This window comes from Glandiceps talaboti, chromosome 2 (genome assembly GCF_964340395.1).
Source record: "Glandiceps talaboti chromosome 2, keGlaTala1.1, whole genome shotgun sequence".
Lineage (NCBI taxonomy): Eukaryota > Metazoa > Hemichordata > Enteropneusta > Spengelidae > Glandiceps > Glandiceps talaboti.
This window is the reverse complement of record NC_135550.1, coordinates 25,847,410-25,863,602: the sequence shown is the minus strand read 5'-3', so window position 1 is coordinate 25,863,602 and position 16,193 is coordinate 25,847,410. Positions and strand designations below refer to the sequence as shown.

At 35.2% G+C, this 16,193-nt stretch overlaps 2 protein-coding genes across 6 annotated transcripts in view; both read left to right on the top strand.

Annotated features, from left to right (window-relative positions):
• Nucleotides 1-5,597, top strand: part of LOC144451207 (uncharacterized) — a 36,060-nt gene extending 30,463 nt beyond the window's left edge. For all 5 annotated transcript variants that reach the window (XM_078142031.1, XM_078142024.1, XM_078142018.1 and 2 more), the window contains 5 exons: nt 292-483; nt 998-1,099; nt 1,460-1,649; nt 2,037-2,194; nt 3,667-5,597. In XM_078142031.1, coding sequence (XP_077998157.1) covers nt 292-483; nt 998-1,099; nt 1,460-1,649; nt 2,037-2,194; nt 3,667-3,891 — 867 coding nt within the window. In that variant the 3' untranslated portion in view covers nt 3,892-5,597. The remainder of the gene's footprint in view (nt 1-291; nt 484-997; nt 1,100-1,459; nt 1,650-2,036; nt 2,195-3,666) is intronic.
• Nucleotides 5,598-8,211: 2,614 nt separating this feature from the next.
• On the top strand, nt 8,212-15,222 carry LOC144453728 (methyltransferase-like protein 27). The gene is made up of 6 exons (XM_078145069.1): nt 8,212-8,385; nt 11,383-11,488; nt 11,694-11,816; nt 11,976-12,114; nt 13,911-14,003; nt 14,684-15,222. The coding sequence occupies exons 2-6, from the start codon at nt 11,384-11,386 to the stop codon at nt 14,848-14,850; spliced, it is 627 nt and encodes a 208-aa protein (XP_078001195.1). The 5' UTR covers nt 8,212-8,385; nt 11,383; the 3' UTR covers nt 14,851-15,222.
• The last annotated feature ends 971 nt before the right edge of the window (nt 15,223-16,193 follow it).

Here is a 16,193-nt window from a genome sequence, read left to right as displayed (position 1 = left end):
ACAATGGATTTTAAGTCGGGAAATGGTGTGTTTTTCATCATATTGGGTTAAATGGAAAGACAAGGACAATTTTCAATAATGCATGAACTGAGAAGGGAATGGGGTGACATATTCCAACTAAACATGCAAAATAGAAATTTTGCTTCATTTTGGTGTTTAACACAAAATGTGGTGCCAGCAACTCAACACCAATGACATCATACCAGTCACATGACAAAACATACATTACCATGACAACAATGAGTATATATCCAATCTCTGAATCTCATCACTTGACAATCTTTCTAACAGCAACCAGGTAAGAGTCAGCCCACAAATCAAGATAAAACTGACTTCATCCAAGAATTGATGATAGCATCAAGAGGAGAGAAACCACTGAGACTTAGATACTTTCAGAAATATCTGGCGACACATGGTGAAAATGATAACCTTCCGTTGTTACCTAATGATTTAGATTTCTGGTTAGAAGTACAAAGATTTAAGGTAAGTTGAAAGTATTGTAACCATGACAACAAGTACCACAGCTTAATATGTTGATACTTTGTACTCCAGCATCATATACCTCTATACATTGACTTTATACCATCCTGTTTATTTATCATAATCAAATATAACCAATGTACAAAATAGATATCGGTAAGGATGTGAAAAGGCTGTTACTTACTTTATGAAATATTACTCAAAGATGATTAAAACCAAAATGTTTGATGTTACAAAAACAAAACATTTACAATCAGATATTATATCCCAATGTACTAAACAATGATTGATATTTACACTGTATTGTGTTGGAAGTGTAACTTGGGGCATCACCCCCCCCCCCCCCACACACACACACACACACACACACTAAACCAAAAAAGAGGGACAAATAAAACAACCACCAAACAAAAACAATATAAACTCAGATTGTACCTCAAAGAGACATGGTCTCCTTTCTTCCAAACAACAGATGATATGTCCATCCAATTTTCATTTTCCCATATTGTTCTTACAGGATGGTCATCATGCCTACTCTGATCAAGTTCTTCTAAAGAAGAAAGTAGAAGTGATTGTAGATTGCTTTCTGGATTCACAAGCCACTACACCATCAGTACAGGTATGTCAAATCTGTTTCCAAGTGATAGTGCCCTCACGTGGCTAAAACATGTCAAAGTATAAAGCAGCTGAAATGCTAGTCTCTTTGCCAGGCCTTGTGACATTCATCTTTCTGTCAGGCAAACAAAAATCACTCCGAGCAGTGAAGTGCCTTTAATACAGAAAAAGCAATGTCATGAAGTCTGGCAGTGCGACCACTGAAACACTGTCTTTACACTCCATTGTTGTAGAAAAAGTTTACTTTAGTCAGCTGATTAAGTGTAAACTCTCAAAAAACATTGCCATTCTGTAATGTCTATTGATCTATATTCTGAGTATATTTGTATATCAATTTATGGTTTTCCCTATTACTCTTACCTAGATTGACATTCCATCGGATGTTGCAGCTAAACTGATCCGATACGGTGAAAATTACATCCGAGATCGAGGCAAAGACCCACACAACCCCACTTTGTTTGATGAAGCTCAACTCACAGTTTTCAGGGAAATGTTACCATACTGGGCTGGCTTTGTCAGACAATTTGATAACAAGAAACTTGACAGAGAACCATGTAAGTAGTGAAAGTAGACCCTAACATGAAACACTGCCCTCTAGTGATGAAACCCAGTTGAATGAAAAGGAGTACAATTCAAAGATGGCATAGTGTTATCTTTCCTGTGGAGCCATGAGGTTTACATAGTAGTTTGCTTAAGAGCAACTTTTTCTAAAGTTCTGTCTTAACAGGATGTTTAAATATTTCATATGTCATGAATAACACAACAATGCCATGAAGGAAAATTATCTCCCCTATTGTGTAAACAGCCACTAAATGGCAATTGAACTGTTAGAGAAAAAACTCATTTTTCACAACCAGATCACATTTGTCTGTCATAACATGTTGATATATCATATTTCACAACCAGATAACACGCACTATCTCTGTTTCCTTACATAACAGCTGTTTCCAAAACTCAAAAACTAACTCAAGAACGATTGAAAGCCTTTTTGGATATGGAAGAACCTAATACAATTTTCAGACTACCCTCGGTCAACCCGACAGGAAAAAGTGGTGCCACCATCATCACGTTTTCTATCAGTGATGGTCTACAGTGGAAGGTAAGATAACTTGTATGCTGCTCTCCCTATTTTCTCTGAATAATTGGAATAACCCAATGCTATTGAATGCAGGGAGAGTCTATCCTGACAAGAAATTAGGTTTACTGACACAGGGAACACCTAAAAGCACTCACTCTGATTATAGTTTTGTCATAGTTTTTGCTACACACCACAGAAATGTAATAATTTATGTCAGGGTGCCATTTCATTGATTTTTTTTTCGCTACACTGCTTTTCATTTAAAAAATAATATTATTGTTTTTGTGTGAGGCAATTGCCAGGATATTTCAATATTAAATATATTGATGTAGTGAAGCAGTGATTTAAAAACAATTGTTTTCTGTTCCTCTATAATACATTGGCCCAATATCGTCTTTCAAAATATTTGGACTATTACAGAATACAGTATTGTGTTCATCAATACAAATGTATCAATCTTGTAGGCCACTTCCTACAGAATACATTCATCTTTCTTGTATGGTTTTCATGCTTTCAATGTCAGAGATTTCGAATTTTATGATTTAGAATATATTTGGAATTAATTCATGTTTTTTCTTTGCCCCCACCATGCCTACTGCCCTCACAGGACCGATTAAAGTCAACATCCACTCGCAGTTCACTTGCCCTGTGGCTTTCCACCTAAATGAATGTAAACATGCATCAAACACTCTCAGATTGCAGTGTTGTTTGAACTCAATTTTTTTTTTTGAACTAACTTTGCTAATATTGATATGTCTGTTTTATACTTACATTGTTGCAGATTGTACTAACATACTAGCATTTATGGTATCTTTTAAATTTCATTGTTTTCATTGTCAAAATCCTCCCACAATGGACACTGTTAGTTTTTACAATTTTAGCCAAAGGAATGAGCTATTAGATACCTTATCCGGGGATGTATAAAAAGACATTTGAATGAAAATTTGTTGTGTTTATCTAATCTTTGTTTTTGATTTGAAAGGATGCTTATTTACTACCAGTACTGTGACCTCTATTGTAAGTTGGACTAGTAATATATACAGTCTGAATTTAGCATACCAAAAGATCTAGAGTTGGTATAAATGCGTAGGCCACAATTCCATTATAGGTCTTTATTGCATGTTTGCCTGGCATTTTTGATGAATGTGTGTTCCATCATAGCACTATATATCATTAATTAGGACCACATTTCCATAATTTTTTCAGAATTATGGTAGTTTTTTCTCTGACAAAGTCGCTTCATTTGTATAAAATTGATTCACAGTAAAAAAAAAAAATCAGTTTTGATAGGATCTTGAAATGAAAGGTATCACTGACAAATCAATATGTTGTACAAACATGAATATGTAAATGACCATATATGCAAATCATTGTGAATATGATCAGTTGTTGAATATCCAGTTTTACAATATCTTTGGCTTGTGCTATGATTCACATTGCATTGTTGTATTCATTCTCAATATTCAAACATTATGCATTCTAAATTATTATAGGAATTAGAAAGTGGTTCAGGTGATAACAGGAGTAGTATGGCCACCCCAGCTGTAGGTGTTAGCAGTCGTCGTGGTAGCATGATGGATTCACGAAGACCTGGAGGTGCTGCTGGCCGAATATCAGCAGTTTCATCAGATGGGTCAGCGTCCACAAGTACAAGGCAGAGACAACAAAGAACTAGTGCAGACACGCCTAAAATAAGTATTACAACTGCAGCTCAATAATAAAGACAGAGGAAAACCCAGAAGGAGTGCAGACATCCATAAAATGATTATTACAGCTGCAGCTCAATGATAAAGGTACTGCTGCATCACACTGATTGCGAGATGAACTAATGTGCTGCTACCTAGTAGATAGACCAAATATTTGATGCAGTAGTTGTGCATACTGTATGTCAAATATGGCCAAACACAGTAAAATATTTTGTACAGTGACAGGAAGGAAAACTTCTAAGAGTTTAACGACCGCTTTATGTTGTATTGATAACTAAGCCAACCCTTGGCAGAGTGAAAGTTGAAAGATTTGAATTGACTGTATTATGTTTTCACAACTTTATCTGAAAACAAACTTCTCTAGAAGGTACAATTCCAAAACAATGCATATTTATACTAAAATACTAAGACATGTCTAACAATGCCAGTTTTGATATGCAGCATAAGTATACTATACAATAGTCAAATTATTTTGGTGTCCTAAAATAAGGTCTAAACTCAAGCCGTTTGTCTTACATAACATGTTGTAGTCTATGGAGTACTTTCCTATAAGAAGGGCAGTAATCTAATTCCATTTCTCTGCTAAAACAATGCTAGTGTGTCTTCTTAACTCTTTGAGTGTGTTTTCCTGTATTGACATAGTTTGTAGTGCTGATGACATGAGTTGTAAAATTATATAGCAGTTGGAGGTTAATTGCATATCGAAGGGAGAAATCCAACTTTCATACACATTGTGCCAAATTCTAATTTTTTAAAAATAAGAATACAAAGTTAAAATATATGTCAATACTAAATCTTGGATTGTATATATTGGATCTCTTTTGTACATTTTGTTTTATATCGATAAAATATAACAAGCTTTTGATACATATGGACTAACAGTATTTTTTGTTTGACTTAAAAAGTGCTGTATTCTTTTAATGTTTAGAGAATCATGATGAAATTTCGTGTACTTCTGAAAAGTTATAATTTCTTGTCTCAGAAAGATTATTTATTTACAACTGCACTGACTGAATATTGGATGATGTCGCATTTCCTGAAATAGCCACGGTTGAAAAATGATAGACAGTTGAAGTTAATCATGAGATGAAAGTGTGTAAAGTGTTGTCATAATGATGGTGCAATTGTCAACTTGAAGTGCAAATTTTGGATGTCATATTTTTGATCATCCGATTGAAATGGTGTCAAATTCCGATCATGTTTTGTAAAATACAACAATTCTCACATGGCCATTACAACTCTGTGGATCTGTTGGTTAAAAGTAATAATAAGACCATAGCAATGTCTCACATAACTGGTGTACTTTGATGAATCCTTATCAACCAATTTTAGTTGTCAAAATTTTACAAATTGTCAAATATTCTCAGAGATTGTACAATTTGTGAAGTTGTGTCGTAACATTTAGAAGTAAATTTGAGTTTGTAAACCTAATGTTAGACATTGTCATGCTTACGTGAAAAATTCAGATTTCTTGAGCAACCACTTTTGTGGTCAAACCATTTGTAAAGGGTACCTGGTAATAGTCATGTGAGAATAGTTGCAACTGTTTCATCTTGATTTTTTTTCATGATGAAATTTGAAGGAAAAAAAAATTAAAAGAGTGAGAGGATATGTTGTATATATTGCACAGAAATATTTATTATAGAAATGATTGTGTAGTGTAAAGATAAAGAGAAATTTGAAACATTTTTTACACAAACAGTTTTTCACTTGTGAAATAATGATGTTAATGCATCATTAACAACATGAATAAAATGAAAACTTGTTTTTCAAAAGAAATCATTTTGTCAAATTTTCACTGAGTCAGTCTGGTGTAGCTTGGGTGAAGAGACTTTGTTTTCCCAGAATGTCACGTTTTTGAAGACTTCAATTTGTGTTTTTCTGAAAAAGTGGTCAGATCACACACTAAAGTTGAATTAATTTATTTTCTTGCATCATCAAAATCATCACTTCCCTTGTAGACAGTAATTTAAGTATCAGCATTATCTGGTCAGAGACCAGACATTTATAGCCTTGTTTACATTGCGATCTGTGACTATGTTGTCTCCCCCCCCCCCCAGCCGTTATCAGCATACCTGTTTGTAAATATTTACGTAATATTTGCTATATGTAAATGATGTCACTCTTGTGCTCATCCCAACAAGGGCACATTTACATATTGACTTCATTTGCATATAGTCAATTAGGCTGATGTATTTTATCACAGTCCCTTTATGACCATTCAGTTTGAGAGTGGCATTTTTCCAAACCAATTAGTCTGAGCATATAAATTCCAAACTACATTAATCATTGGCAATTGCTAGTAATACAAGCTAGCTATTAGTGAGACATCGGATGACAGCGGTGGCAATGGTGGGATGGGGTAGCAGTAGGATTTGGAACCAGTGGCAGCGGTGGCATCATACCAACATCACAAAATAATATAACCTCAGATAAAAACAATGAATTTAAACTGAATGCCTTCCATGAGGGGAAAGTCTTTAGATTGGATTTTCATTCCTACACACAATAATTTGGAATGCAACAGAACACGTGATTAGTTATGTTTGAACTATGTACCAAATTTAACTGAATTTGAAGTATGCATTCTTAAGATGTAGCGTAATTACTAACAATCGTTAATTATGCAAATGACTCATTAAAACTAAAAGCTACATCACAAAGCTTTTCAGAACATGTGTGATTAGTTATGTTTGAAGTATGTACCATATTATATTGAATTTGAAGTATGCATTCTTAAGATGTAGCCTAATTACTGAAAATCATTAATTATGCAAATGATTCATTAAGACTAAAGGTTACATTACCAAGCTTTTCAGAACATGTGGGATTAGTTATGTTTGAAGTATCTACCAAATTATATTGAATTTGAAGGATGTATTCTTAAGATATAGTCTAATTACTGCAAAATCATTAATTATGCAAATGAGTCATCAACTAAGAGTTACATCAGTACATTTCATGAGACCTGATATGAATGTATGTACCAAATTATATTGAACTTGAACATAGAAAATCATTAATTATGCAAATGACATTAAAACATCAACAAGTTTTTCATGACATGCTTTAATTATTAGTATGCACAAAATTATATTCAATTTGAAGTGAGCATTCTTAGGATAAAGCCTAATTACTGAAAACCATTAATTATGCAAATGATTCATTAAAACTACAAGCTATGTTATCAAACTTTATATTGCACATGCACATTGCTATCATCAATGTATGTACCAAATTATATTGATTTTGAAGTGTGCCTTCTTAAGATATAGCCTAATAACACATTCGGATAGGGATACGCATGAGGTGGACATATAGTCTAAAGCTCTTCCCCTACCTCTTACTGTCAAGATGTTATTAAACGTTTCTTTCAAGAGTAAAAAATCCCTAGGACCCCTCCCATGATGGGTGTACATATTCCCATCTCAAGCTTACCCCTATCTTTTACTGTCAAGATGCATACTATTAAAGTATCAAAAAAAAAATTCAACCCTATGTAGTTGCTTTTTACATGTTGGTGCTGTCTTGTAAAGCTTGGAAATAGTTGTCTGAAAAGGTCTGAATAGCCTAAAAATTGGCAAAAAATCTCCAGGGCTTCTATGGGGAGACCCCCTAGGACCCCCCTCCCATGATGAATGTACATATTCCCATCTCAAGCTTTCTCCCTACCTTTTACTGTCAAGATGAATGCTATTAAACTATCAAAAAAAATAATTTCAACCCTATAAAGTAGTTGCTAATTACATGTTGGTGCTGTCTTGTAAAGCTTGGAAATTATTGCCCAAAGGGATGTGAATACCCTAGAATTTGACTCTTAAGTGTCAGAAAACCTCCAGAGCTTCTAGGGGAGACCCCTTGGGACCTACATATTCTCATCTCGAATTCTCCCCCCCCCCTATCTTTTACAGTCAAGATGCTATGAAATTCCCTTTTCAATATATTTACCGTGTGTAGTCGCTACTTTAGTATGATGCTATCTTAAAGTTATAAAGCATTTAGTCAAGCAGTCCACTTTGAGGCACGATCAAATATCTGCCATGTAAATATGATACATCGGGGGATCGGTTCAGACTGTAAAATGACTCATTTGGGCGAAATCTAGGGTCTGAGCTCTGTGCGCGACCTCTGTAAAAGAGGCCTCTGACGCCTGTCTGAGGCCTCGAGGCCTCTGACGTCTGTCTGAGAAGTCAACTCTACCACTTTTCATCGGCCCGTATGTACATACATGCTCAGATCGGATCTTGTACATGCATGCATGCTCATGCTCAGATCGGATCTTGTATAAATAGACAGCTATTTGCATATGAATGTCCGTACTGATAAAAAAAAAACGTGACTTGACTTGGAGGTAAAGTCTGGAGGTAAATTCGACCTCCATGTTTGACCAATAGTGGTTTTTGTTTTTTCTACGAACAACAGAAGTCGTCAGTTGCATTCTGGATTCCAGGGTTTCCTCTGCTACTTCGTTTATCAGGACACAGGAAAGGGGACACTATCATACAGGTATGTACGTGCACAGGGGCGTGTAATATTTCATAGATTGTTGTTTTCCTTGTCTACAGACTAAATATAACAACCTTTTGACTATATATTCCTACCAGTTTAAAGAAGCCCCTATGTGTACGTACGACCTTGGAGTAATTATACTGTATAATTACTCCAAGGTACAACAAAAGTAGGAAAGGGGTATATACTGATTCAATCTGATACGGTACATGCTACATGCACTGTACTATTTCTATAGAACATACGTGCTGGGCCAATTGCACACACATACCCCCCCCCCCCAAATGATGGATTTGTTTAATGATTATTTCAACACATTCAACCCTGTTGAACCCACTTTTAATTTGTTTTGTAGTTCATTGTGTCACTTGTTTCGACTGTTTACATTTCCTTTAGTTACGTATACCCTGGAAAAGTGCTAAACAAACATCCACATTACCAATATGTGTAGTTTATGCATACATAATTGATACAAATGCCCTGACTAGCTCTTGTAGTTTGAGTCTACCAGGTTGTCAGTAAATTTCAGGATAGTCAAAGACCAAAACTAAAGAGCAAAACGAACAACTAAAAAATGGAATGAAAAAAAATAAACAACAGTCGAAGTCATTGCATAAATAAATGATCTGTTTATTTCAATCCCAAATAAGATGACAAGAACATTACATCAGTAGTTACATCAGGAACAGAAAGGAATGGTGGAACAGCCACAATCCTTAAACTGAATAATGTAATCAGTACATCCAGTAATTATGACTCTATTATTGTCACAACACAGCTCCCTGTACTACAGGCTGTACTTTATTCTATTCATGTCATTACACATGTACTTAATAGTCTAGGACTGGCCGTATTACGTACTCAATGTACTCCATTTACATTCCTGATTGCTGAGAGTAACGGGATACATTGAGTACGTAATAATGACAGTCTTGACCTAGATTATGTGATGTCAATAAGGGGTAGACCATTCGATATCCTGGGGGCGGCTTGGAAGATTGGTGGAGAGTCATTATTTTTTTTCACACCTGCTTGCCTGAGAATAGTTTTTTCCATTGGGCTGACAAAAAATCACTGACCCCCGTGAATAAAGTTTCATAGCATCTGACAGTAAGCTGTAGAGGGAAAAGCTTTGAGACTGGGATATGTCCACTTCTTGTGTGAGTGTGTGTGAATGGGGGGGGGGATCAAGGGGTCTCCCCTAGAAGCCCAGGAGGTTTTTTACTTCTAAAGGCAATGTTTAGGCTATTCACAGACACTTTCAGACAATAATTTGCAAGCTTTACAAGACAGCTCTAACATGTAAAAAGCAACTACATTTGGTTGAAACATGTTTGAAATAAAGTTCTATAGCATCTTGACAGTAAGAGGTGGAGGAAGGAACTTTGATTTGAAACTGGATCATATCTACCTCTTATGGGGAGGGGGGTTCTAAGGGTGTCCCCCTAGAAGCCCTGGAGGATTTTAACTCTTAAAGCCAATTTTCAGGCTATTAACAGACACTTTCAGACAATATTAATAATTTGCAAGCTCTACAAGACATCTCACAACTACAGATGGTTGAAACATTTTTGAAATAAAGTTTCATAGCATCTTGACAGTAAGAGGTGGAGGGAAGAACTTTGATTTGAGGCTTGGACATGTCTACCTCCTAGGGGGTCTCCCCTAGAAGCTTTTCAAGTTTTATTTATCAATTTTGGTGAATCTTATTGTTGGTTTAACGAATGAGTGGCCTCTGGGGGGATGGAGTCCAAGCCCCCACCCCCCACCAGATCTGCAGTTTTTTGTTTCTATTTAGGAAATTCTTAGATATGTATTGCCAAGCATCGAAAAGCTAAAGTAAATATAACTTTTTAAATAGGTTTTCCATGTTATAAAAAATAATATTTTTATGTATAGTTATGTTTGAACCCTTACATGAAGTAATATTTAAACCATTTATGAAAGAAACACAGACAAGAACAAATACATATATGTACCACAGGCTAACGAAACGGACTGGTCCCTGACATGTGTTTGAAACCGTCATGATTTGACAAGTGTCCTGGTAGGAGAGGTACGAGCAGGTTGAACAGTATACTCGAACCTGTGCATCATTTCCCTGCCAAGACATTTTTTCTAGCAGCAGTGGTCCATCTTTTTTTTCCATCACCCACTCATATCCGGAATTTTTTTTACAAGCAAATCTATTTGGCATCTTTTTTCCCCCCGAAATCTTCCAAGCCCCCCCCCCCCGGTTATCAAATGGTCCACCCCTAATAGCCGGTTACAGCTGTATGACCGACTATAAATGTGAACCTGGCGATCTATTATGTAACATTGACAAAATCCTATGTTCAGAAAATTAAAACACGAGTTTCCAAGTACAGTTCTGAAGAGTCGGTAAAAATAATCGAAATGTAAGATACTGAAAAAACAAGACTTACAAATGTAGTAACGGAAGCTCTCTCGGCGAATTTAAGGACGTCCGTGTTGTTGGAACAATCATAAGTTAATCAACGGTGTCGTAAAACCTAGGAAAATTTAAGAATACCTTTTCACACCGCACGCCTTTCCAATGTAACATGCAAGTAATGATCCCATGTTTTCACAGTAACAACCAAATGGTTGCGCACATTTTGCAAAGATAACATACAAAAGGTTGATAGGCAAGTGGATAAATACCCAGAAAGTGAATACTAGTATACCTATACTTAGCAACAAGACCATGCCCATAACAACAGCCAATTGCAAATGACGATGTATATTTATGACATAGATAGGAACAGTGGTAGGCAAGTTGATTTTTAATATTCAACAAATATTACATAAAGTCACCCAGCAACCAAGAAACTCCACATACCAATACTAAAATGATGTTACACATTGCAAACTTAGGTAACAGCAAGGATGGATTAGCATGTGGATAAACGAGTGTTTTTTTTAATTATCACAAACTTTGCAGTTGTGTTACAACGCAATTAGCACTATTTTTATTATTTTCTTTCTTCAAAGTATGGATGATTTTAGCACTGAGAGATTAGCAGACATTCGTAATCCAGGAATGACAGTCCAGGAAGTCAAAACTTTCTATGATAAGTGGAGTGAAGAATACGACAAGGTAAAGAGCTGAGATTTACTTGTCATGCACAAGTGAAATAGCATACGTATACATTTATAATTAATAAATATTGACCATGTATGATATTATATTCATGCTCTTATCTTGTACAAAATGAGGGTAGGGAGTTGTTCAAATTCTTGTAGGATCTACTAGGTTTAAGCTACTTGGGTTTTGACCGTGATATCCTACCTATTTTACCTAGGATCTTGAATCTTTGAGATGGAACGCCCCGAGGTACGCTGCCGAGGGATTATCCAAACTTATGACAAACAAAGATGCTAAAATTTTGGATTGCGCAGCTGGTACAGGTCTGGTTGGTCAAGAGGTGAGAATGTCACATAAATATGTCATCATTTTAATGCATTCCATGTAATTCACAATCATTTGATTACTGATTTAACATTGCATACCTTTCTTTCGATATACATAACTAAATTTGATAGTGATAAGGACGATAGTTACAATAAATTCTGGTTCATTGCAGTTGCATCGTTTAGGGTATAAAGATATCGATGCCCTAGATTTGTCACAGGCAATCTTAGATCAAGCGCAAGAAAAGGGTATATATAAGAAATTAATTTGTGCGAAAATTGGAACTGAACCAATAGAAGGAGTAAATGAAGGTAATAAAACAATACTTAAATCTTTTTTTAAAAATACACATGTAAAGTGAATGTTTTCTTTCATATAAAACCTTGTATTTATTTTCCTACACACAGTAACTGTTAGAATGCAAAATTCTGACTTGTCATGTATGATATACCTCTTAATTGGCAAATTAATTACACCAAACTATATGAAATATGAAGCTTGCATATTTATGATATTGCCTAATTACCGAAAATCATTGATTATGAAAATTAATCATTACGATAGCAATATAAATACTCTTTATAGGACAAGTGCACTTTTGTTATTATCAATATCGAGAGGGCCAGTCATGCCTTTGGTGAATGATATGAATCTGATTGCATCAGGTGATTTTACAGTCTACAGTTCATATTGAACATTATATTGTTATTCAATTTTATGATGCTTTGTTTTCAGAACTAATTCTGTAACAAACATAACCATGTGCTATTTAATGGACACATTCGCTCTATATTTTCTTTCAGTCCAAAGAAATATCTTATTATATACTTGATAAAGTAATGATAGAAATATGCAAAAATGTAATTATATAAAGATATAAAATTTCACTGAAGAGGTTAAATAAACAGACTGTCCCAAACGAAACTAACGCTATGTCTTAACTACAATATTTGAGTTTGAAAAGGTAATGAACATACCAGCTGATGTATTCATATATTCACTTGTATATCTTTATGTATAAGCAAATCTAGTTATTGACATGAAAAATAGGGTCCACTTGTCATTCTACGAATGTATAGTTTGATCTTTATAACGGTATGATATGAAAGGGATGTAATGAATTTATAATACTGTTCAGGATATCATCGTCACATGGAGAGGTGATGTCTTAACCTGTCTGAGCTACAAGAATAGTTAGTTTAGTTTATTTTTGTGGCATTCTTTGAGTAGATTTATGTAAAACTGTAAGCACTAACCGAATAAAATACAAAAATGTACGTCAATCTTATTTTATGACTATTAGAGGACGTTTTATGTGACAGGTTTGATCTTGAAATACCTTTAGTGGCGTCCCGTTATTGATACATCAGAATGTCTCTGAGGCTATCATTGAGCTTTATTGTCAAGAAATGAGGAAAAACAACATAAAAGACTGAATTTCAGATTCCAAAATGACGACTTGATGATTGTTAAATGACCTGATGGAGATGTTGTAAAATTCTAGAACATTACTTACAATACATACTAAGCAGACAACAGTCTGAATATGGTCAGCCTCTTGTGTATGGTCAGATTACAAGATACTACATGTGTTAGGTTGATAAGCGAATCATATCATGACTATATAGAATGCAAACTGTATAGCTAGTACAACTTAACCAACCTTCATACTAAACTCACCTACACATTGATATGGAGTTATTATATGTACCATATTATATGCAATTCGAAGAGAAATGTCGGAAAATCGTAAATTATGCAAATTACTTGATAAGACGGAAGGTAAAAATACATCAATATACCTATCCAACACTAACCAGTTTTGTAACACATATGATATGATAGGGATATTGATGCCCTAAAAATTAATTTATGGGTAGAAAACATACAATTTGCTACTATGGAAATACCATTGCCCAAGTGTGTAAAACTTGAAATATAACCAATGAATTTAGTAATAACATATATTATTAACGTATATAAAGCGTGTACTTTAAATCAGATTATTCTCCTAGTCACAATTTTCTTTTAAACATTAAAGTAGCACGAACATGTCCAACATGTTCAGATTCTAAAGACGGTCTTTTCCTGTCATCGTCTTTTTCAGACACATATGATGCAATAGTATGTAGTGGTGCATTCTTAGATAACCACCTTGATGACTCATGCCTTACCGAGTGGGTAAGAATCGTTAGAAGAGGTAAGACATATTCAGGGTACAATGTGTAAAGCTTGCACCATGTTGAAACAGTCGCATGAATGATTATAAGAATCTACCTCGCTAATATGTAATGTCAGAGATGGGTGGGGGTGTCAGTCTATTACAGTACGATACACACACACACGCACGCAAACAAACAACAACAACAACAACAACAACAACAACAACAACAATAACAATAACAATAACAATAACAAAAAACAAACACACACACACAACCTGCCGGCCCAGCTCCGGCCTTCAAAGTGTACCACTCCCTAAGAATCTACCTGGCGAAACGTGGTCATACATTAGTCCGACAAGTGATCATATGGGTCTATATTAAACTCGCATTAAAGTATGTACAATTCTGGAAGATACTGTTCACATGGTCTGTTCGTATGTGTGTACGTTTACTCTAATATGCTAGAAGGTACGTACTTCTCGCATCGGTATACTTGTAAATATACGGTGCTGAAAGGTACTGTTCACATGGAAGGTACTGTTTGCATCGGTATATTTGCAAATGTGCGGTGCTGGAAGGCACTGTTGATATGGGTGTAAGTATGCATGATGCTGGAAGGTACTGTCTCAATAATTACCAAAAACAAATATTCAAAAACAATAGTGTGACTGACAACAGTATAAACATAACTTAAATTTGTTAATTGTATTTTCAGATGGCTTGATATGCATTGGTGTCAACGCTAATACACTGTTTTGTGTTGAAGGACCAACATTGGAATCTTTGCTAGAACGGAAATCTCTGCAGCAAGTGGAGAAATACCAAGTTGAAAATTATATAGGTCAAGAAGCTGGCTACTTTGTCGCTTACAGAGTGGTATAGGAGCTGTTTACCACGTGATATGTAACACTATTCGTTAATTCCAGATTAAGAGGAGATCAATTTCAAGGGAAGATTTGTTGTTTTAAACGGATTGAGTTGATTATTGTTCGGCAAGGTGTAACGAACAAGAATCTGCCATGTCAGGTGTCACCCCGGAACACTTGAGTATTTAATTAGCATGATTGGAAATGATCAACTACATCGATGTATACATCAGAAAAATGATTGACATTTTGATAAGTTGCATAAGTTGCAAACATTAACTATACATTGCTGCATACCCAACGCATACTGACCAGACAATATTGATTACTGATTCAATAAATCTGAATCATTCTTTGAACAACAGCCTTGAAGTAACGAAGACAGATTTAGACATACAAGACTTAACAAATAAACGAATGTGATTTGGATCAATTGCAAATTAATAAAAGCTGTAGTTTTGCAGCATACCTATTAAAAATACCAGACAATATTGGTCACTGATTAAACGAACCTGAATCATTCACTCGAATGTCGTTTTTTGAAGATGTGCAATAATAAAAGTAAGAATCAAGAAAAATCTTAGGGACTGGTCATTTTCTTGGGGGGGGGGTGTCAGTAGATTTTCCCAGGTTGATTAAAATTCTCTGACCCCCCTCTGTAAAACCTAAAACAGGTTGCCTCCATCATTTTTCTAAAACATGACACACACGCGCACACACGCGCGCGCACACACACACACACACACACACACACACACACACACACAGTATGAACAGAGTATGAATTGAATTAAATTACATCAAACAAGACAATGAAATCATGGTATCTCCCATATGATCGGATCAAAGTTGAAATGTTAAGCCATCTTTCAATATATTACAAAAGTTAACGTAACGTCGGTCGAGTTCTAAATGATGTTAAAACAACGGTTCAGATGCACAGGTGATTAGTCTTTACTTAGTTTGTCAGAAACTCGTTCATGCCATAATGACTAATGTCATGAAAGCTTGACTATTGCAACTCCCTTATAATGGGCGGCCAGGAAAAGACATTGAAGATACCTTGACTCCATTGTTTAAGAATAGAAACTTTGTAATGTAATGTAATGTAATGTAATGTAATGTAATGTAATAGAAATTACTTTTTAGTAATCTGGTATGTAGGTTGACTGAACTGTAAGAATCTACCAAGAAAAATACAGAGCGAAAATGTTCATTAGCTTGTGTTAGATCAATTGACCGATCGGTCAATTGATTGACAAAACTTATCCATGGAATTTGTCATTCAGGTGAGGATCGTCGACCAAGACAGATCGAAAGCTGAATGGTAAAAAATTTGAACTGCTTGTATGTTATAAC

Coding starts and splice junctions, on each gene's coding strand:
- LOC144453728 (XM_078145069.1), top strand. CDS start 11,384: ATGGATGATTTTAGCACTGAGAGATTAGCAGACATTCGTAATCCAGGA. Junction 11,489..11,693: donor GGAGTGAAGAATACGACAAG/GTAAAGAGCTGA, acceptor TATTTTACCTAG/GATCTTGAATCTTTGAGATG. Junction 11,817..11,975: donor CAGGTCTGGTTGGTCAAGAG/GTGAGAATGTCA, acceptor GGTTCATTGCAG/TTGCATCGTTTAGGGTATAA.